This window comes from Nerophis ophidion, linkage group LG24, assembly GCF_033978795.1.
Source record: "Nerophis ophidion isolate RoL-2023_Sa linkage group LG24, RoL_Noph_v1.0, whole genome shotgun sequence".
NCBI lineage: Eukaryota > Metazoa > Chordata > Actinopteri > Syngnathiformes > Syngnathidae > Nerophis > Nerophis ophidion.
In genome coordinates this window covers 8395638-8418084 of record NC_084634.1, presented here as the reverse complement: position 1 = coordinate 8418084, position 22447 = coordinate 8395638, and the positions used below count along the sequence as shown (strand labels likewise).

General features: G+C 43.3%; 2 protein-coding genes and 1 long non-coding RNA gene across 6 annotated transcripts in view; 1 reads left to right on the top strand and 2 right to left on the bottom strand.

Annotated features, from left to right (window-relative positions):
* The window catches only part of LOC133542290 (uncharacterized), a 19568-nt gene extending 11939 nt beyond the window's left edge, over positions 1-7629 (bottom strand). The window contains exons 1-2 of the long non-coding RNA XR_009804116.1: positions 7316-7629; positions 4037-4226 (exon numbers count right to left, since the gene is read on the bottom strand). This is a non-coding gene — a long non-coding RNA (uncharacterized LOC133542290). The remainder of the gene's footprint in view (positions 1-4036; positions 4227-7315) is intronic.
* LOC133542284 (kinesin light chain 1) overlaps positions 1-8026 on the bottom strand; it is a 242844-nt gene extending 234818 nt beyond the window's left edge. The window contains exon 1 of the mRNA XM_061886263.1: positions 7727-8026. Within this exon, the coding sequence (XP_061742247.1) occupies positions 7727-7858 (132 nt within the window). The 5' untranslated portion in view covers positions 7859-8026. The remainder of the gene's footprint in view (positions 1-7726) is intronic.
* The window catches only part of LOC133542285 (BAG family molecular chaperone regulator 5-like), a 27877-nt gene extending 6018 nt beyond the window's left edge, over positions 1-21859 (top strand). The window contains exons 1-4 of one of the 4 annotated variants that reach the window (XM_061886271.1): positions 8065-8547; positions 8809-8907; positions 16428-17297; positions 17361-21859. In XM_061886271.1, coding sequence (XP_061742255.1) covers positions 8876-8907; positions 16428-17297; positions 17361-17901 — 1443 coding nt within the window. In that variant the 5' untranslated portion in view covers positions 8065-8547; positions 8809-8875 and the 3' untranslated portion in view covers positions 17902-21859. Of the gene's footprint in view, positions 1-8063; positions 8548-8808; positions 8908-16427; positions 17298-17360 lie in introns of those variants that run through there. The other 3 variants (XM_061886272.1, XM_061886273.1, XM_061886270.1) reach the window with 3 other exon arrangements.
* The last annotated feature ends 588 nt before the right edge of the window (positions 21860-22447 follow it).

The window sequence follows — 22447 nt, the reverse complement described above, 5'->3', positions numbered from 1 at the left end:
AAACACACACATATATATACCTACATACATATATCAGGGTTTACAACGCATTAATTTGTTGCGGCCCGCCACGAAAGAATTATGGCCGGCACAAATTAAAAAATTAAATAAAAAGAATTTAAAAAATATATATATATTTTTTTTTTTCCGGCTTTTGACACGCTCGAACGCTCATGAAAGCAATGGGACTCTGTCTGTGAATGGAGCTTGTAGTTACATATTATATAAACATGTAAATATTATATTAATATGTATATAAATATGTACATAAAGTGTTGTAATTATATTCCAACTCTGCGTTCAATACTTTTTGCAAATATAACGTGTCTGCTAAAATGTTGTGTAGATTCTAATCATACAATGTATATCTAAAAAAGACCCCAAAATTGGAATGTAAAGAGAAAAAAAAACATTTTTTTTAAACTAATAATAATAGTACACACTTAGTCACCTATAACACAGTATTGTCTTTAAAAAAAATTAAACAATATATATATATACACAGACATAGGTATACATGTGCACATATATATAAACAAATATATAAACACACACATATATATATACCTACATACATATATCAGGGTTTACCACACATTAATTTGTTGCGGCCCGCCACGAAAGAATTATGGCCGCCACGAATAAAAAAATTAAATAAAAATAATTAAAAAAAATATACATATATATATATATTTTTTTTTTTCCGGCTTTTGACACGCTCGAACGCTCATAAAAGCAATGGGACTCTGTCTGTGAATGGAGCTTGTAGTTACATATTATATAAACATGTAAATATCATATTAATGGGGGGGGTTTGGTGGTAGCGAGGGATATATATATTGTAGGGTCCCGGAAGAGTTAGTGTTGCAAGGGGTTCTGGGTATTCGTACGAAAGCCTATTGTGTGCTGTTAAGTTGATTGGTCAATCTGTGACGTCATTTCCCCTTTAAAGCCCGTCTTTGTCAGAATAGCCGGTTTGGATCAATGGTGGCAGCCAGCCTTGTGTGCGTTGACGACTAAATGTAAGTTTTGTCCTATTTTGTTACAGCATTTGAACTGAATGTCAAGACTTGCTACTTCTGCACATTTTTGGTGCATTGTATGCTAAGTTCAGGTGTTTTTGGGTCAATTGAGAGATATTTAGTCTCATTGACGGCGTTTCCAATAACGCATAGTTTATTTAACGCCATAGCAACTGCGATGGTGTAGTTTGGCCTCTAGATGGCTACAGAGACCACATAATCGCCATTTATGGCTCTGAAGCTTCAGAAAATGTTGAAGTTCATGCATAGCATAGTTAAGTGCAGTATATATTTGTTATTATGCACACCTTTATATTATATTGTGTATGGACATGCATGTATAGTGCTGCATATTAATGTGTATTTAATTTGATTGTTATTTTTCCTCTTTTCTCTCTTTGTTTCGGTTGCTAAAGGCAGCTGCAATCCACCACTTTCCACCAACAGCATTCTTCTTTATAGCCTCCATTATTAATTGAACAAATTGCAAAAGATACAGGAACACAGATGTCCAAAATACTGTGTAATTATGCGATGAAAAGAGACGACTTTTAGCCGTATGTGGTGCTGAGCTAAGATGTCCGCTACAGCCAATAATGTGACGTTTTCAACAGGAAACTCCCGGGAAATTTAAAATTGTAATTTAGTAAACTAAAAAGGCCGTATTGGCATGTGTTGCAATGTTAATATTTCATCATTGATATATAAACTATCAGACTGAGGGGTGGGTAGTAGTAGGTTTCAGTTGGTCTTTAATAAAAAATCAAAGCAAATTAAAAGGTCCACTGAAATGAGATTTTCTTATTTAAACGGGGATAGCAGGTCCATTCTATGTGTCATACTTGATCATTTCGCGATATTGCCATATTTCTGCTGAAAGGATTTAGTAGAGAACATCCACGATAAAGTTTGCAACTTTCGGTGCTAAGAGAAAAGCCCTGCCTCTACCGGAAGTCGCAGACGATGACGTCACAAGTGTGGGGGCTCCTCACATATTCGCATTGATTTTAATTGGAGCCTCCAACCAAAAGTGCTATTCGGACTGAGAAAACAACAATTTCCCCATTAATTTGAGCAAGGATGAAAGATTCGTGTTTGAGGATATTGATAGCGACGGGCTAGAAAACAAACATTAAAAAAAAAAAAAGTTTAAAAAAAAACGTGATTGCATTGGGACTGATTCTGATGTTTTTGGATACATTTACTAGGATAATTCTGGGAAATCCCTTATCTTTCAATTGTGTTGCTAGTGTTTTAGTGAGTTTAACAGTACCTGATAGTCGGAGGTGTGTCTCCACGGGTGTTTTGACGCGCAGTGTCTCAGGGGAGTCGACGGCAGCTTTATGGACGGCACAAGCTCAGCTTTTCTCCGGTAAGAAGTGACTTTTTACCGCAATTTTCTCACCGAAACCTGCTGGTTGACATTCCGTCGTGTTTCATGTTTGCTTGACCGCGCTCTGATCCATAGTAAAGTTTCACCTCCAGGAATTTTAAACAAGGAATCACCGTGTGTTTGTGTGGCTAAAGGCTAAAATCTTCCCAACTCCATCTTTCTACTGTGACTTTCTCCAATATTAATTGAACCAATTGCAAAAGATTCAGCAACACAGATGTCCAAAATACTGTGTAACTATGCGATTAAAGCAGACGACCTTTAGCTGTGTGTGTGTGCAGCGCTCATACTTCCTAAAAACATAAATAAATAAATAAATGGGTTGTACTTGTATAGCGCTTTTCTACCTTCAAGGTACTCAAAGCGCTTTGACACTACTTCCACATTTACCCATTCACACACACATTCACACACTGATGGAGGGAGCTGCCATGCAAGGCGCCAACCAGCAACCATCAGGAGCAAGGGTGAAGTGTCTTGCTCAGGACACAACGGACGTGACGAGGTTGGTTGTAGGTGGGATTTGAACCAGTGACCCTCGGGTTGCGCACGGCCACTCTCCACACACTGCGCCACGCCGTCCCTAAAACCTGTGACGTCTTGCGTGCACGTCATCATTACACGACGTTTTCAAGACGAAACTCCCGGTAAATTAAAATTGCAATTTAGTCAATTAAAAAGGCCGTATTGGCATGTGTTGCAATGTTAATATTTCATCATTGATATATAAACTATCAGACTGCGTGGTCGGTAGTAGTGGCTTTCAGTAGGTCTTTAAGAGACAGGACCCCCCCCCCCCCCAAAAAAATACAATAGCCCAAACTGCCAGCTCATTGTCCAGCGCGACTCTTAAGGCGTCACAGCCACATTTGTAAATGCCATGGATCACAAAGTGAGCTTTGCAGCAGATCATAGAACAATACATCCACATCCAAAACCGCTTCCTAATACATAGGTTTCCGCTAGCGGTGATTACCCGTACTTCTTGTCCCATCTTGTGTGTCAAAACTTTGTTTACTCGTCTGCGGCAGTTTTCTAAAGATTTTTCCACACTTTCGCAGCAACAATGACGTCCACTTCGGGGAATTTCAAAGAAGTCGTTCAAGTTCCCTACAGACAGACGCTAGATGGGGTTTGCAAAGCCAGGTATTTACAGAAATTGAAGGATATTGGCGATAAAGATCTGCATAAGATGGGAAAGCACGAATGGACTACGGACTTGAAATGTTATCCTGATACAACTTACCCCGACATTGTCAACTATTTGGTGAACAATGTTAATGCCTACACTCTGGATGAGCTCAAGGGCTACAACTCGCTCGAAGCGTACAATTACTTTGTGTGTGGATGGGTACTGGAAATTAAACTGGCTACAATGGAAGATAAATGTGTGCTGATCGCTCGTGTTCGCCACTCTCAGAGATCAACTGATCCGTGTTTGGTGCCATGGGTCATATCAGAGAAGACGGGTCGGGTTTTATCAGGACACTATGTGTATGGCAGGCATTGGCGAAATATGTCTTGTTTGCCATTGAAGCGAGCGTCAAGATGACAGTCACACAGGAAAAATTTTACTGGCTACTTCCATCTGCAGTCAAGAAAGTCGGGTACAAGACCATACCTCTCTGCAACTCCAGGAGACCTTCTGCTGCCTTAGAGCGTTTATATTTTTCGTGCCTGCCTTTTGCTCGTTGATATCTCTTTTTAGATGATTGTGGATCAACAGGTTGCGAGTTGGGGTACTTCTAGTCCCATTTTTAAGGAGGGCGCCCAGTCCGGGTTGGTAAAATCGTATAGATCTCCTCGTTTTCCTAAAATGAATAAACAACAATTGTGTTAGGCTAATGTAGTAATATTATTATTATTAATAAAGATTTTCAATCATTAATCACATAGAAAGCCTTTTGGGGATTTTCTTGTAGTTTATATAGGGATATGGAAGTTTTAGGGCAGGGGTCGGGAACCTTTTTGGCTGAGAGAGCCATGAAAGCCAAATATTTCAAAATGTATTTCCGTGAGAGCCATATCATATTTTTTAACACTGAATACAACTAAATGTGTGCATTTTTAAGTAAGACCAACATTTTTAGAGTATAATAAGTCTCTTGTTCTTTTTAATAACATTGTTATTCTGAAGCTAACCAATAATAAATCAAATGTCATGTCTTTTGATCATGTTTTTGTTTGGCCATGTGCTGTTTGTCCTTTGGACTCTTTAAGTTCCTGTTTTTTTCCACTCCCTTGTCTGGTTTCCTTAGTTACTCATTTTGTCCACCTGTCTCTGGTGCCCGCTCACCTGCTTCCCGAGCACTAATCAGAGGCAGTATTTAAGCTCGTCTTTGCCAGTCAGTCGCCCTGTGCTGACTTGTTTCATGCCTTGCCATAGTTTCGTGCTTCATGCCATGTCAAGTAAGTTTCGTTTGATTTATGTTCTTAGTCTGTTTATGCGTTAGCTTTGTTCCTTAGCCCAAGTTGTGCCTCCACTGTGAGCGATTTGTGTTTGTATATTTTTTTAGTTAAAATTAAATCATGTTTTTACCTAAATGCCATGTCCCGAGTCCGTCTGCCTTCCTAACCCTGTATGATCAGTGTCAGAGCTTGGTCCGCATTGCCGGCAGTAAGTCGAACACGTTTCCAGTGAGGGTTGGACTCCGCCAAGGCTGTCCTTTGTCACCGATTCTGTTCATAACTTTTATGGACAGAATTTCTAGGCGCAGTCAAGGCGTTGAGGGGTTCCGGTTTGGTGGCCGCGGGATTAGGTCTCTGCTTTTTGCAGATGATGTGGTCCTGATGGCTTCATCTGGCCGGGATCTTCAGCTCTCGCTGGATCGGTTCGCAGCCGAGTGTGAAGCGACAGGAATGAGAATCAGCACCTCCAAATCCGAGTCCATGGTTCTCGCCCGGAAAAGGGTGGAGTGCCATCTCCGGGTTGAGGAGGAGACCCTGCCCCAAGTGGAGGAGTTCAAGTACCTAGGAGTCTTGTTCACGAGTGAGGGAACAGTAGATTGTGAGATCGACAGGCGGATCTGTGCGGCGTCTTCAGTAATGCGGACGCTGTATCGATCAGTTGTGGTGAAGAAGGAGCTGAGCCGGAAGGCAAAGCTCTCAATTTACCGGTCTATCTACGTTCCCATCCTCACCTACGGTCATGATCGAAAGGATAAGATCACGGGTACAAGCGGCCGAAATGAGTTTCCTCCGCCGTGTGGCGGGGCTCTCCCTTAGAGATAGGGTGAGAAGCTCTGGCATCCGGGAGGAACTCAAAGTAAAGCCGCTGCTCCTCCACATCGAGAGGAGCCAGATGAGGTGGTTCGGGCATCTGGTCAGAATGCCACCCGAACGCCTCCCTAGGGAGGTGTTTAGGGCACGTCCAACCGGTAGGAGGCCACGGGGAAGAACCAGGACATTTTGGGAAGACTATGTCTCCCGGCTGGCCTGGGAACGCCTCGGGATCCCCCGGGAAGAGCTAAACGAAGTGGCTGGGGAGAGGGAAGTCTGGGCTTCCCTGCTTAGGCTGCCACCCCCGCGACCCGACCTCGGATAAGCGGAAGAAGATGGATGGATCAAGGTATATATTGACACTTGTATAGGTTTGGTGATAATGTTCCCCTTTAAATGTATTGTTCTTGATTCTTCCCCTTGCATACTCTTTTGGGCAGATAACTGTGGAGGTCAAAATAAAAAACTGTACGCTGTACACGGCTCTCGCCCAATGTGCAAGCACAGAATGGGGCCCACCCGAGATTGTGATAAAATATCCGGAGAAAGGGCACACGTTCATGAGAGCGGATTCAATCCATGGCTCAATCGGCAAGAAAATGGAAGCTCAAGAAAACATCTGTACGTTTGATGACTTTGTAGATCTTTGCTAGACTTTTGACAAGAACAAGAAAGTTTGATCACATTACGCCTGTACTGGCTCACCTGCACTGGCTTCCTGTGCACTTAAGATGTGACTTTAAGGTTTTACTACTTACGTATAAAATACTACACGGTCTAGCTCCATCCTATCTTGCCGATTGTATTGTACCATATGTCCCGGCAAGAAATCTGCGTTCAAAGGACTCCGGCTTATTAGTGATTCCCAAAGCCCAAAAAAAGTCTGCGGGCTATAGAGCTTTTTCATTTCGGGCTCCAGTATTCTGGAATGCCCTCCCGGTAACAGTTCTAGATGCCACCTCAGTAGAAGCATTTAAGTCTCACCTTAAAACTCATTTGTATACTCTAGCCTTTAAATAGACTCCCTTTTTAGACCAGTTGATCTGCCGTTTCTTTTCTTTTTTTTCTATGTCCCACTCTCCTTTGTGGAGGGGGTCCGGTCCGATCCGGTGGCCATGTACTGCTTGCCTGTGTATTGGCTGGGGACATCTCTGCGCTGCTGATCCGCCTCCGCTTGGGATGGTTTCCTGCTGGCTCCGCTGTGAACGGGACTCTCGCTGCTGTGTTGGATCCGCTTTGGACTGGACTCTCGCGACTGTGTCGGATCCGCTTTGGACTGGACTCTCGCGACTGTGTTGGATCCATTATGGATTGAACTCTCACAGTATCATGTTAGACCCGCTCGACATCCATTGCTTTCCTCCTCTCCAAGGTTCTCATAGTCATCATTGTCACCGATGTCCCACTGGGTGTGAGCTTTCCTTGCCCTTATGTGGGCCTACCGAGGATGTTGTAGCGGTTTGTGCAGCCCTTTGAGACACTAGTGATTTAGGGCTATATAAGTAAACATTGATTGATTGATCAAGATAGATTTGGTTTTCCTTTGTTTTCTCAAAATCAACTAGACGTGAGTTACTAGGTTTTGCCTTTGGACGGGAGAGTAGTTCCTCCTATATTTTCACATTTATTCTAACCATAACACAAGTTATCATCGATACAGAGAGCAACATAATTATAGTACCTGTTACAAAATGATCAGAGCAAACTTTATAATGTCGTTTTGCTGGATCAGGGGTAAATCCCACCCGATTGATTCTGGCTAGCCACAGGTTGCGCCTTTCTGTCGACAGTCGCTCGGTTTCTTTTCCCTGCTTTACTATAACCTCGGGGATGTCGTAGTACTTTGTTGTTCTTTGTCCTGAATTGGCGGTTCTCACAAAAATAACAACGGAGGCATTCTTGGTTCCGAGTGTTTGTTTGGACACACAAGATGGCGGACAAGGGAATTGGGGGACGGTTGTGACGTCATCGGAAACCCATGTATTGGGGGACGGTTGTGACGTCATCGGAAACATGTATTGGGGGACGGTTGCGCCGTCATCGGAAACAAATGTATAGTACGAACCTGACGTCACACGTGTATAGTACGAACCTGAGGGCCTGCGTCTTGTTGGCTCGCCACTTGGCCGCACTCTCGCCGGCCGACCTCCGCCATGACACTTTGCAGGCGTAAACAACTGAAGCGGCGCCACGTCAAACCCTCCGCGGCGGCTCTCACGGCCATGACGACAAAGACACTCAAAAGACGAAGAGCAGCGCACGTCAGCACGCCGCCGTTGCGTGGCTTAGTTCCAGGTCAGCGGCTCATGGCTTTAACGACACCGGCGTCCTTCTCCCCCCGGGTGCAGCAGGGATCTGGTCACGTGACGGACAGAAAAGGTGCGCTTCGAATACTCACCGTGTACGCCCGGACGAAAAATGGGCGTGTTCACTCGCGAATGTATTCTCTACATGGCGCTCTTATCTAGATACGTTATTCGACGCTTTGAGATGTTTTGACTTTGTGTTGAATTTGGGGAAGTCGAATTTAAAAGCGGTTGGTGGGGTAGGAAACACTTAACATCGTCCCGCCCTGGCTTTATCTGTAACGGCACGTCCGGGTGCTCAAAAGAAGGCGCTATTCTGGTTGGCAACCTTACAATTACAAAGCCAAACCAAACGTGACGACGTTGGCGTCTGCTCGGAAAGAAAACAACCAACCATACATTAAGTATTAATATTCATTTATTGTAGCATAAACGCCGGCCACTTCGAGAGGAGTAACAAAAAAAACAAACTCCGTGTTAGCTCCTCCTTGTGGGCGACGAGGCAAAAAAAAGGGGGGGCTAGCTCGGGAAGCTAATGGTTAGCTTTGCTCGAGGAAGCTGCGCACGTCACCTCCACGCGCCAAATGGCTGCACGCTGGCTCTGCAGGTAAGAACCGTGCTCAAAAGTTGGGTTAACGACGTCTCTCGGCTCCGTAACTAAAAAAAAAAAAAAAACCTTTTGCAGCAAACGGGTGTCGCTTTGTGGCAGTTCAAATGTCATATGTGCGTGTGCTGTCTGCCCTCCGTGACGTAGGCATTGTGGGCGGGGCTTCGGCAGTGGTGCTGATGCTGAGCACAGCTGCGTCGCTCCCTATTTTATAAAAAAAAAAAAAAAAAAAAAGGACACCTTTTGTGTTTTCTTTTTTAGTGCTCGTTTTCGAACACCTCGCTAACGTCGCCGAGCTCCACCTGATGGGAAGGCGGTCCAGTTAAAGATGTGCGCCAATGTGTTCGGAGTGTTGAAGAGGTGAGCTGTCGCCATGTTTGCGGATGTGTGCATGTGCGGGTGTGCAGGTGTGCGGACCGAAGGGGGGGGGGGGTGACATAATGCAGCAAAGCGGGAACGGATGTGTCACGGCGGAGGGTGTGTGCCGTGTGACCCACCGGGGAGGGCTTCCTGCTAGCTTCCCGAGCATGGCAGGCAGACAAAGCCTGGAGGCGCAACAGAAATACTCCTCGGTCCTTGGGATGCCCTCATCCAGAAATGAGCCAGGGACATCGCCCACTTATGTAACGCTCATCTCTAAGACTCCACAAAAACCTGACCAAAATATCGCGACTAAGATCAATTATTGCACTCATCGATTAATCAAGTGATTGAACGACACTCCTAAAGGGGAACATTATCACAATTTCAAAAGGGTTAAAAACAGTAAAAATCAGTTCCCAGTGGCTTGTTGTATTTTTTTTAGAAATGTTTTAAAAATTTTACCGGTCCCGGAATATCCCTAAAAAAAGCTTTAAAGTGCTTGACTTTCGCTACTTGCGATGCGACTATCCATTCCCCTGTGACGTCATACAGTGCTGCCAATGTAAACAAACAATGGCGAATACCACAGCAAGACATTAGCTCGGATTCAAACTCGGATTTCAGCGACTTAAGCGATTCAGCAGATTACGCATGTATTGAAACAGATGGTTGGAGTATGAAAGTATTGAAGAAGAAACTGAAGCTATTGAGCAAATTCATTGTCATAGCATAGCCGAATAGCTGCGTTAACATCGCCGGTAAATAGCATGTTCGCATCGATTAGCGTAGCATGTTAGCATCGATTAGCTGGCAGTCAACATCAACAAAACTCACCTTTGTGATTTCGTTGACTATCGTTGCAAATGCATTTGCAGGTTATCCATACATCTCTGTGCCATGTCTGCTTTAGCACTGCCGGTAAATAGCATGTTAGCATCGATTAGCGTAGCATGTTAGCATCGATTAGCTGGCAGTCAACATCAACAAAACTCACCTTTGTGATTTCGTTGACTATCGTTGCAAATGCATCTGCAAGTTATCCATACATCTCTGTGCCATGTCTGCTTTAGCACTGCCGGTAAATAGCATGTTAGCGTCGATTAGCGTAGCATGTTAGCATCGATTAGCTGGCAGTCAACATCAACAAAACTCACCTTTGTGATTTCGTTGACTATCGTTGCAAATGCATCTGCAGGTTATCCATACATCACTGTGCCATGTCTGCTTTAGCACTGCCGGTAAATAGCATGTTAGCGTCGATTAGCGTAGCATGTTAGCATCGATTAGCTGGCAGTCAACATCAACAAAACTCACCTTTGTGATTTCGTTGACTATCGTTGCAAATGCATCTGCAGGTTATCCATACATCTCTGTGCCATGTCTGCTTTAGCACTGCTGTTAAATAGCATGTTAGCGTCGATTAGCGTAGCATGTTAGCATCGATTAGCTGGCAGTCAACATCAACAAAACTCACCTTTGTGATTTCGTTGACTATCGTTGCAAATGCATCTGCAAGTTATCCATACATCTCTGTGCCATGTCTGCTTTAGCACTGCCGGTAAATAGCATATTAGCGTCGATTAGCGTAGCATGTTAGCATCGATTAGCTGGCAGTCAACATCAACAAAACTCACCTTTGTGATTTCGTTGACTATCGTTGCAAATGCATCTGCAGGTTATCCATACATCTCTGTGCCATGTCTGCTTTAGCACCTCCGGTAAATAGCATGTTCGCATCGATTAGCGTAGCATGTTAGCATCGATTAGCTGGCAGTCAACATCAACAAAACTCACCTTTGTGATTTCGTTGACTATCGTTGCAAATGCATTTGTAGGTTATCCATACATCTCTGTGCCATGTCTGCTTTACCACTGCCGGTAAATAGCATGTTAGCGTCGATTAGCGTAGCATGTTAGCATCGATTAGCTGGCAGTCAACATCAACAAAACTCACCTTTGTGATTTCGTTGACTATCGTTGCAAATGCATCTGCAAGTTATCCATACATCGCTGTGCCATGTCTGCTTTAGCACCTCCGGTAAATAGCATGTTAGCATCGATTAGCGTAGCATGTTAGCATCGATTAGCTGGCAGTCAACATCAACAAAACTCACCTTTGTGATTTCGTTGACTATCGTTGCAAATGCATTTGCAGGTTGTCCATACATCGCTGTGCCATGTCTGCTTTAGCACTGCCGGTAAATAGCATGTTAGCGTCGATTAGCGTAGCATGTTAGCATCGATTAGCTGGCAGTCACGCCGCGACCAAATATGTCTGATTAGCACATAAGTCAACATCAACTAAACTCACCTTTGTGATTTCGTTGACTTTATCGTTGCAAATGCATCTGCAGGTTATCCATACATCTCTGTGCCATGTCTGCCTTAGCATCGCCGGTAAAATGTGGAGACACTCCCGCACATTCAATGGGGGTCTGGCGGCAGATTTCTTCCCACTTTGGCATCTTCGGGCCAGTGGTGCAACTTGAATCCCTCCCTGTTAGTGTTGTTACACCCTCCGACAACACACCGACGAGGCATGATGTCTCCAAGGTTCCAAAAAATAGTCAAAAAAACGGAAAATAACAGAGCTGAGACCCGGTGTTTGTAATGTGTTGAAAATGGCGGGTGTTTTACCTCGGCGACGTCACCGCCTCCAGCGCGATAAACAGAAAGGCGTTTATTTCGCCAAAATTCACCCATTTAGAGTTCGGAAATCGGTTAAAAAAATAGATGGTCTTTTTTCTCCACCATCAAGGTATATATTGATAATGTTCCCCTTTAACATTTGGTACCAGGCTTGTAGTGAACTGCAGAGAAATGTGTTAGAAATTAAATCCGTTGTAGGGCTGGGCGATATTGGCTTTTTTTAATACCGCGATATTTTTAGGCCATATCGCGATATACGATATATATTACGATATTTTGCCTTAGCCTTGAATGAACACCTGATGCATATAATCACAGCAGTATGATGATTCTATGTGTCTACATTAAAACATTCTTCTTCATACTGCATGAATATATGCTACTTTTAAACTTTCATGCAGAGAAGGAAATCACAACTAAGTCAATTTACCAAAACTGTATTTATTAAAGTTATTAGCAGGTGACTTTTCAAATGATGCTACGTATTAGCAGTAATGCTGGTTTTGTTTTTTTGATTGATTGATTGATACTTTTATTAGTAGATTGCACAGTTCAGTACATATTCCGTACAATTGACCACTAAATGGTAACACCCGAATACATTTTTCAAATTGTTTAAGTCGGGGTCCACGTTAATCAATTCATGGTACAAATATATACTATCAACATAATACAGTCATCACACGAGTTAATCATCATAGTATGTACATTGAATTATTTACATTATTTACAGTCCGGGGGGTGGGATGAGGAGCTTTGGTTGATATCAGAACTTCAGTCATCAACAATTGCATCAACAGAGAAATGTGGACATTGAAACAGTGTAGGTCTTATTTAGTAGGATATGTACAGCCAGCAGAGAACATAGTGAGTTCACATAGCATAAGAACAAGTATATACATTAGAAGTACATTTGAGTTGTTTATAATCCGGGGAGATGGGATGTGAATGAAGGAGGGTATTAGTAAAGGGTTGAAGTTGCCTGGAGGTGTTGTTTTAGAGCGGTTTTGAAGGAGGATAGAGATGCACTTACTTTTATACCTGTTGGGAGTGCATTCCACATTGATGTGGCATAGAAAGAGAATGAGTTAAGACCTTTGTTAGATCGGAATCTGGCTTTAACGTGGTTTGTGGAGCTCCCCCTGGTGTTGTGGTAAGGCAGTCATTTACGTTAAGGAAGTAGTTTGACATGTACTTGGGTATCAAGGAGGTGTAGCGGATTTTATAGACTAGGCTCAGTGCAAGTTGTTTTACTCTGTCCTCCACCCTGAGCCAGCCCACTTTGGAGAAGTGGGTTGGGTTGAGGTGTGATCTGGGGTGGAGGTCTAAAAGTAACCTGACTAGCTTGTTCTGGGATGTTTGGAGTCTAGATTTGAGGGTTTTGGAGGTGCTGGGGTACCAGGAGGTGCAAGCGTAATCGAAGAAGGGTTGAATGAGAGTTCCTGCTAGAATCCTCAAGGTGCCTTTGTTGACCAGAGAGGGTAGCAACGCTTGTGCCCCCACACTTGACAAATTACAGTTGTCTATTCGACATATTCCCGCTTGAAGCCAAACCACCGCCAGACGATGGACCAAATGCTGTTTTTCTTGGGAATTAGTTCTTCCTTCATTTGTTACGAGATCCGCACCTTCTTTCTCTCACAGCTAACGTTAGCCACGCCACGACCTCTCCGCTGGGCGAGGGCGTATACTAGAGATGCGCGGTTTGCGGTCACAACCGCGGAAAAAAACGCGGGTCGGGCGGGTGACATGACGAAAAAATAGATTTTAAATAGATTTGGGCGGGTGGCGGTTGAACCAATTTGGAAATATATATTGTAATAATCCCAGGAATGTAGGCTCATACAACTTATTTGTTTGTCTTGTCTTTATTGCACAAGATGTAATACAACCACACAACAGCTCTCATGTCTCTAACGCTTTTCCCGGGACAACTCGAACTCGCACTTCCTGTCTATAACGTCACTTCCCTATCCCTCCCTGAAGTCCCGCCCCCCAGCCAAAGTCATTGGCTAACACCCCGTAGCCAGCCGCTACATTATACATAATTAAATGTGAAGTGAAGTGAATTATATTTATATAGCGCTTTTCTCTAGTGACTCAAAGCGCTTTACATAGTGAAACCCAATTTCTAAGTTACATATTAAACCAGTGTGGGTGGCACTGGGAGCAGGTGGGTAAAGTGTCTTGCCCAAGGACACAACGGCAGTGACTAGGATGGCGGAAGCGGGAATCGAACCTGCAACCCTCAAGTTGCTGGCACGGCTGCTCTACCAAAGCCCAAACTTGTCAGCTACAACACTTTACCTTACTAGCCTATAGAAATCAACCAATTCTAAATAGTTAAATGTTGTTACCCACATACGAAAAACGCGCAGAACTCTTTGAAACAGTATGTGGGCATACTTTTATTTTGAAGTGTTCTGTTCGGTCTGTCGACGGATGTAAGGAAGCTACTTCCGGGTATGGCCAACGAGGTATTTGTCATTTGTTGGTATTTTACTTGGTAAAATGTTTGATCCACATGCCGTGCATGTTATTATTTTTACGTTTGTAACCTGCTTTATTTATTACAGTTTTCACGGTGGATTTGAAGGGAAAGTACGCCTTCAAATAAATCAGTTCAAGGAAGCCATTGTGTCTGTGATATTTGGAGGGAGTTACACTTTCAAACCTCACTAATGCCTTGCATCGTTTATATTAGATATATAACAACAGGCGGGTGTGGGTTTGATGAAATGTTGGTTCGGGTGGATGACGACTTTAGTGATGCGGTTGCGGATGATATAATTGCCTATCCGTGCATCTCTAACGTATACGTATGACGTGACGGCAAGTGACTTATGAATGTGTGAGGAGACACAGAAAAGAGGAGAGTGTAATGCCCGCAGCTGCGTGAGAACATCTACTCAAATATTACAATATAGTCATTTTCTATATCGCACAGAGACAAACCCGCGATATTTATTGTATATATCGATACATCTCCCAGCCCTAATCCGTCGTGCTGTTTTGTCTTCCGTTAATCTTTACCGCCTCCATGCGTCAGAGTCATTGCACGCTCTTACGGTAAGCGAGCAAATTGAGCTGCGGTAATTGTGGTGATGCATGACAACTGATTGTTAAAGGTGAAAAGTTAAAGTACCACTGATAGTCACACCGACACGAGGTGTGGTGAAATTACCCGCTGCATTGGACCCATCCCCTTGTTCCACCCCCTGGGAGGTGAGGGGAGCAGTGAGCAGCATTGGTGGCCGCGCCCAGGAATCATTTTTGCTGATTTAACCCCCAATTCCAACCCATGATGCCGAGTGCCAAGCAGGAAGGTAATGGGTCCCATTTTTATAGTCTTAGGTTACGACTCGGGCGGGGTTTGAACTCACGCTCTAACCACATGCCCACCGAGCACCCTTTTTTACTCCTATGAGCTTATTATGTCGCCGTTCTTAGTTCCACATTTGACAACCCAGGCTGCACGATTTTGAGAAATGTTTCTCTCCAAAGTTGCGATTTGATTTGCGGTTTTTATATTTTGTACGTAAAAATGCATAAAACTGAGAAAATATTGAGTGACACGTTACTGTTTGATTGTTAATCTTGTCTCAGGGTATGACACGTTAGATCAATATGCAAAATTTACTGTAAAACATTTGGCTTTATGCAGACACTCAGAGATTTTGTCTACACAAGTGGGTCACCAACCTTTTGTACGTATGTATGTATGTATGTATTTAAGGAGTGCAATGGGGTACGTGTATTTGTATTGAACCGTTTCGGTACGGGGGTTTCGGTCCGGTTCGGAGGTGTATCGAACAAGTTTGTAAGCTAAAGTCTTAACAAGCTGCTCTGCTTTCTGCCTCTGTCTGAGCACCCAGCATTGTCCCACCCACACAACCATATGATTGGTTACATACAAAGCCAATCAGCAGTGCGTATTCAGAGCGATGTAACAGCCAATCAGCAGTGCGTATTCAGAACGCATGTTGTCAATGCTTCAGCGTCGAGCAGATACTTAGCAGCGGACATCGTACTCTCCCCAAATTGTAAAAAAAACACTTCCCAGTCACAAGTACTACTACCATCACTATGAGCCCGTTGACCTTCTAGAAACTTAAACTGCAGCTCAGCTCGCTCGCAGTTCTGGCTTGAGGTAAAGGCTAATTAGCTTTTAGCGTAACGTTAGCTTATTTTGCTGTGTGCGTGCATGCGTGCGTGTGTGTGTTCTAGGGGTGGCGCAGTGGTAGAGTGGCCGTGCGCAACCCGAGGGGCCCTGGTTCAAATCCCACCTAGTACCAACCTCGTCACGTCCGTTGTGTCCCGAGCAAGACACTTCACCCTTGCTCCTGATGGGTGCTGGTTGGCGCCTTGCATGGCAGCTCCCTCCATCAGTGTGTGAATGTGTGTGTGAATGGGTAAATGTGGAAGTAGTGTCAAAGCGCTTTGAGTACCTTGAAGGTAGAAAAGCGCTATACAAGTACAACCCAGAAAAGCCCCGTCCGTCTGTTATTTCACATGAACTAACATGAAGTCCATGGTGTTCAGGGATGAATAGTCTCTCCTATTGCTATTGTACTATTTCTTCAGCTATAGTTATATTAATCATTAGTAATGTTGCAGCCTAGTTTTGAATGGCAGGGTCCCTGCTATCACATGTTGATACAAATATAACATTTGTATCAACAAAAGTCAACTACAGGCTTCCCAAATGCTGTAATAAATTAAGCATGATGAGTGTGATACATGTGATAACTGCAAGTACACGTAGAACCAAATGAGGTCATGCGGTCATTTAGCAGGCAACGTTCTCCCGATGACCGAGTGCATCTCGCTATTGTTCTCAACTTCCGCACGTTGTGCTTCTTTTGCAGCCTCTTCGGGAAGCCCTTTGATGGTGGGAAGAGGATGGATCATGGGGGGCCCCAGCAGCAGCAGCCCGCGGAGCAGCAGCACCCCGCCATGACACGTCTGTACGAGGTGCGCAAGGAGGTCACCTCCCTGCGGTCTCAGGTGTGCAACTTCAGCGGGCTGCAGCACGACCGCGACTACAAGCGTCTGGAGCGCGAGCTGACCCGCCTGCTGCTGGAGGTGGACCAGGTGGCCACGGAGGGCAAAGCCGAGCTCCAGGGCGAGCGCAAGCGGGCGGCGCAGGAGGTGGAGGGGCTCCTGCGCTACCTGGAAGAGAACGCCACCCACCCGTCCCGCCTGGCCATGGAGGAACTAAGCGACGAGGCGCGGCGGCTGGTGGACGAGCGCGTGGTGGCGCCGCAGCGCTCGGGCGGCGTGGCGGAAATGGACGACGAGCTGGTGGAGCTGCTGCAGCAGTTGGTGCTGAGGCTCACGCAGGTGAAGACGGAAGGCCGGGTGCCGCTGCGCAAGGCCCGCTACCGGGCGCTGACGCGGCTGTGCGCCGTGCAGGAGGTGATGGAGGGGCGCACCCAGCGGCAGACCCTCTCGCTGCCGCTCTCGGGCGAGACCCACGCCGCCGTGGACTGCATCAATCAGGTGATGGCCAAGGTGAGCGTGGCGCGCGGCCAGCTGGTGGCGCTGCTGATGGGCCTGAGCGGCCGGGACAGCTGCGCTCACCTCTCGCGCCTCCTGATGGAGATGCAGGTGGAGCTGGACGCTCTGGACGTGTCCGGGCACGCCGCCATCAGGAACTACCGCAAACAAGTGGTGGAGGAGATCAACGGCCTGCTGAAGCACTTGGACCTGGAGGGAGAGGGAGAAGACACGCGCAGGTAAGACGCCGGCTGAGAAGGGAGAGAGTTCTTGGGAAACCAGCGCCGTCTTTGTGTCCGCAGGTACGACCTGGCTCAGAACAACTCCATCCGCGAGATCGAGGCGGTGCGCGCTCACGTGGCGCACCTGCGCGAGGGCGTCCTGCGCCACTGCATGATGGGCGAGCTGGGCTTCAGGCCCAAAGCCGAGCTGCAGAGCCTCCTCACGCACCTGGACCAGGTGGACACGGCCAAGAACCCCTGCATCCGCGAGGCCCGCCGCCGAGCCGTGGTGGAGGTCCAGGCCGTGGTCACCTTCCTGGACCTGCGCGAGACCCTGCTGTCCCGCCAGCCGGGCCCCGGCGAGCACCCGGCGAACCGGGCCGTGTGGCTGGTCCTCGGCAGCCTGTCGGACCTCCAGGCCCAGGTGCTGGGCTTCGACGGCAAGCGCGCCGACAAGAGCTACATGGTGCTGGAGGAGCTGCTCACCAAGCAGCTGCTGGCGCTCGACGCCGTGGACCCGCAGGGCGACGAGGGCACCAAGGTGGCGCGCAAGCATGCGGTCAAGATCGCCCAGAACATTCTCAACTATCTGGACATGAAGACGGACGAATGGGAGTACTGACCCACGGGACTCCGACTCCCAGAATGCACTGCGACACTGCTTTATCTTCCCCTTGTCCAACCCGCTGACTTTGAAACACTGTGCGTTTTGTAGGTTGTGTGTGTTTGTCGTCATCGTGGAAAAGTGTGTGTGTGTGTGTGTGTGTATATATATATATACACACATATATGTATACGTATATGTATGTATGTATGTATATATAAGTATATATGGAGGATATATATGTATGTATGTATATATGTATACATATATGTATGTAAGTATATATATGTATGTATGTGTATATATATGTGTACATATACATATGTATGTATGTGTATATATATGTGTACATATACATATATATGTGTGTATATATATATATGTATGTATGTATGTATATATACATGTATGTATGTATGTATATATGTATGTATATATATATAGATGTGTGTATATATATAGATGTGTATATATATATGTATGTATGTATGTATATATGTATGTATGTATATATATATATATGTATGTATATATATGTGTATATATATATATATGTATGTATATATGTGTATATATATATATATATGTATGTATATATGTGTGTATATATATGTATATATATATATATATATATATGTATATATATATGTGTGTGTGTATGTATGTATGTGAGAGCTAAGAGTTTTTGAGATCCATCCAGCTTAGTTTGGGCTTCACTACACGTGCGCCAGGCGTGGCAGCAGGTTGGAAGTCTTAGACTCGAAGAGGACAAGGTTTTGTAAGATGTCGGCCGTGACCAAGCAAGAAGACGGGAGACGTCTTGAGTATCTGTGCCTTCATGTTCACTCTTCCCCAAGCCGCCTCGCATCACGTGACCCCCACGCCGCCACCCCCCCTCCCCGCCCACCAGCGTCGCGAAGAGCACAACAAACTTGCACTAAGACGTGTCATTTTATAATCAGCGGCGTCCAAAGCCCAAAACACACCCGTTACCGAAACCGGATACGTAAAAGTACCGGGGACGGCTCCGGCAAGTGAAACTGGAAAATGGAGATCTGCTTTTGTCCATTTTGTAAACATCAAGATGAGAGGAATGTGATCCCAGCACCTTACTTTTAAGATTTCCCACCTTGGACTGATGGAATATTGGAGTTTGACCAACTTGAAATGTGACGTAACGCAGGCTTGAGTAGTTTCCTTGCAGTACTTGGAGGTCGGCTGTCCAAAGTGCTCGTTTGTATTGGCCCGCTACATTTTGGAGATGCAAAGTAGCAAACGCAACATAAAAAACGCATAAAAAAACCCTTCTAAATAGGATCTTTACATGATGAGCGCCCCTTAGGCATGAAATAACACCCTTGATACAGTAGGGGGGGTCAAACATGTTTTTAATGAATCACATTTCTTACTTGTAGAGATTCTTTTAATCAATTAAAAAAAATAAAAATAGTTATTTATTTTTTTTTAGTCAGGTTTGTCCAGCCACTCAAACATATAGTTTATGTAGATCAGGGGTCACCAACCTTTTTGAAACCAAGAGCTACTTCTTGGGTACTGATTAATGCCAAGGGCTACCAGTTTGTTACACACTTAAACAAATTGCCAGAAATAGCCAATTTGCTCAATTTACCTTTAATAAATAAATGTATATACCGGTGTGTATATATGAAAAAAATGGGTATTTCTGTCTGTCATTCCGTCATACATTTTTTTTCCTTTTACGGAAGGTTTTTTTGTAGAGAACAAATGATGAAAAAAAAACATAATTGAACGGTTTTAAAGAGGAGAAAACAGGAAATAATCGAAAATAAATTTTGAAACATAGTTTATCTTCAATTTCGACTCTTTAAAATTCAACCGAAAAAAGAATAGGAAAAACTAGCTCATTTGAATCTTTTTGAAAAAATTAAAAAAAGAATTTATGGAACATCATTAGTCATTTTTCCTGATTAAAATTAATTTTAGAATTTTGATGACATGTTTTAAATAGGTTAAAATCCAATCTGCATTTTGTTAGAATATATAACAAATTGGACCAAGCTATGTTTCTAACAAAGACAAATCATTATTTCTTCTAGATTTTCCAGAACAAAAATTTCAAAAGAAATTCAGAATACTTTGAAATAACATTTAAATTTGATTCTAAAGATTTTTTAGATTTGCCGGAATATTTTTTTTTTTAATTTTAATCATAATAAGTTTGAAGAAATATTTCACAAATAATTTCACAAATGAAGAATTAAATTGAAATGTATTATTCTTTACAATAATTAAAAAAAAAAATACTTAAAGTGAAGTGAATTCTATTTATATAGCGCTTTTCTCAAGTGACTCAAAGCGCTTTACATAGTGAAACCCAATATCTAAGTTACATTTAAACCAGTGTGGGTGGCACTGGGAGCAGGTGGGTAAAGTGTCTTGCCCAAGGACACAACGGCAGTAACTAGGACGGCACAAGCGGGAATCGAACCTGCAACCCTCAAGTTGCTGACACGGCCACTCTACCAACCGAGCAATGCCGCCCACGATTTTAAATCGTCAGAAAAGAAGAGCAAGGAATTTAAAAGGTATATTTGTTTAAAAATACTAAAATCCCTTTTAAAGTTGTATTTTTTCTCTAAAATGGTCTTTCTGAAAGTTATAAGCAAAGTAAAAAAAATGTATGAATTTATTTATACAAGTGAAGACCAAGTCTTTAAAATATTTTCTTGGATTTTCAAATTCTATTTGAGTTTTGTCTCTCTTAGAATTAAAAATGTCGAGCAAAGCGAGACCAGCTTGCTAGTAAATAAATAAAAAAAAAAAATTTAGGCAGCTCACTGGTAAGTGCTGCTATTTGAGCTATTTTTAGAACAGGCCAGTGGGCGACTCATCTGGTCCTTACGTGTTGGTGACCCCTGATGTAGATCTGCTGTACACATTTACTTTAGGAAAAAGAAGTGTTGGATACTTCTCTTCTTGCCTTATTTGTATTTGACTTTATTAAATGTATAGGTAGAATTCTATCAAACCAAACTTTTCTTGGAAGTAATATATAACTTTATCACAGCCGTTTGTTCATCTATTTTATGGAAGAGCGTACTAACTCATAGAACTGGCACTCAATGTTATTAAAAAAGTATGTATGAATCCAATAGTTACCCCCAAGAATGGAACCCACAGCCCTAATATTGAGTCACCTTCACACTGGTCATAGGCAACATAGTAATGCTGCCTCAGCCAATGAGTGACCCCGATACTGGACAGTCAACAGTACTCATTGTTGACGCGTTAAATAGATTCGGCGAAAAATTAAAGGCCTTAAAATGGCATAAAAAAAAAAGCATTGTGAAGTGAATTATATTTATATAGCGCTTTTTTTTTTTACATAGTGAAACCCAATATTTAAGTTCAACTTCAACCAGTGTGGGTGGCACCGGGAGCAGGTGTGTTAAGTGTCTTGCCGAGGGACACGACGGCAGTGACTAGGATGGCGGGAGCGGGGATCGAACCGGGAACCCTACCAACCGAGCTATACTGCCACGCATGAAAAACAATTCATATAATTTGAATTGGCTACAAAAAAAGACAAAGCAACTAATCCAATCCAATCCACTTTATTTATATAGCACATTTAAACAACAATAACGTTTCCAAAGTACTGTAAAAAAAATAAAAAAAATAAATATAAAACCAATAAAAACAAATATGATTAAAAACTATTTTAAAGGGTAAAATCAATTAAAACAGTAAAATAGAAATCAAAGTGTATAAAAAACACAGAGGACCACACAACTCACGTAGTGTTAAAAGCCAAAGAATAAAACCAATAAAAACAAATATGATTAAAAACTATTTTAAAGGGTAAAATCAATTAAAACAGTAAAATAGAAATCAAAGTGTATAAAAAACACAGAGGACAACAGAGGACCACACAACTCACGTAGTGTTAAAAGCCAAAGAATAAAAACAATATAAAAACAAATATGATTAAAAACTATTTTAAAGGGTAAAATCAATTAAAACAGTAAAATAGAAATCAAAGTGTATAAAAAAAACACAGAGGACCACACAACTCACGTAGTGTTAAAAGCCAAAGAATAAAAACAATATAAAAACAAATATGATTAAAAACTATTTTAAAGGGTAAAATCAATTAAAACAGTAAAATAGAAATCAAAGTGTATAAAAAACACAGAGGACAACAGAGAACCACACAACTCACATAGTGTTAAAAGCCAAAGAATAAAAACAATATAAAAACAAATATGATTAAAAACTATTTTAAAGGGTAAAATCAATTAAAACAGTAAAATAGAAATCAAAGTGTATAAAAAAAACACAGAGGACAACTACTCCGTTTTTCCCATTTGGAATTTTAATAAGGGTATTATTAAGACTTGAATTTATTTTTGATGTAGAGTTTACCTATTTAGGATCATTAAGTTGCTCGCCTTCCAGTGAGTTATTGTTAGACCCGCTCGACATCCATTGCTTTCGGTCCCCTAGAGGGGGGGGGGGGGGGGTTGCCCACATCTGAGGTCCTCTCCAAGGTTTCTCATAGTCAGCATTGTCACTGGCGTCC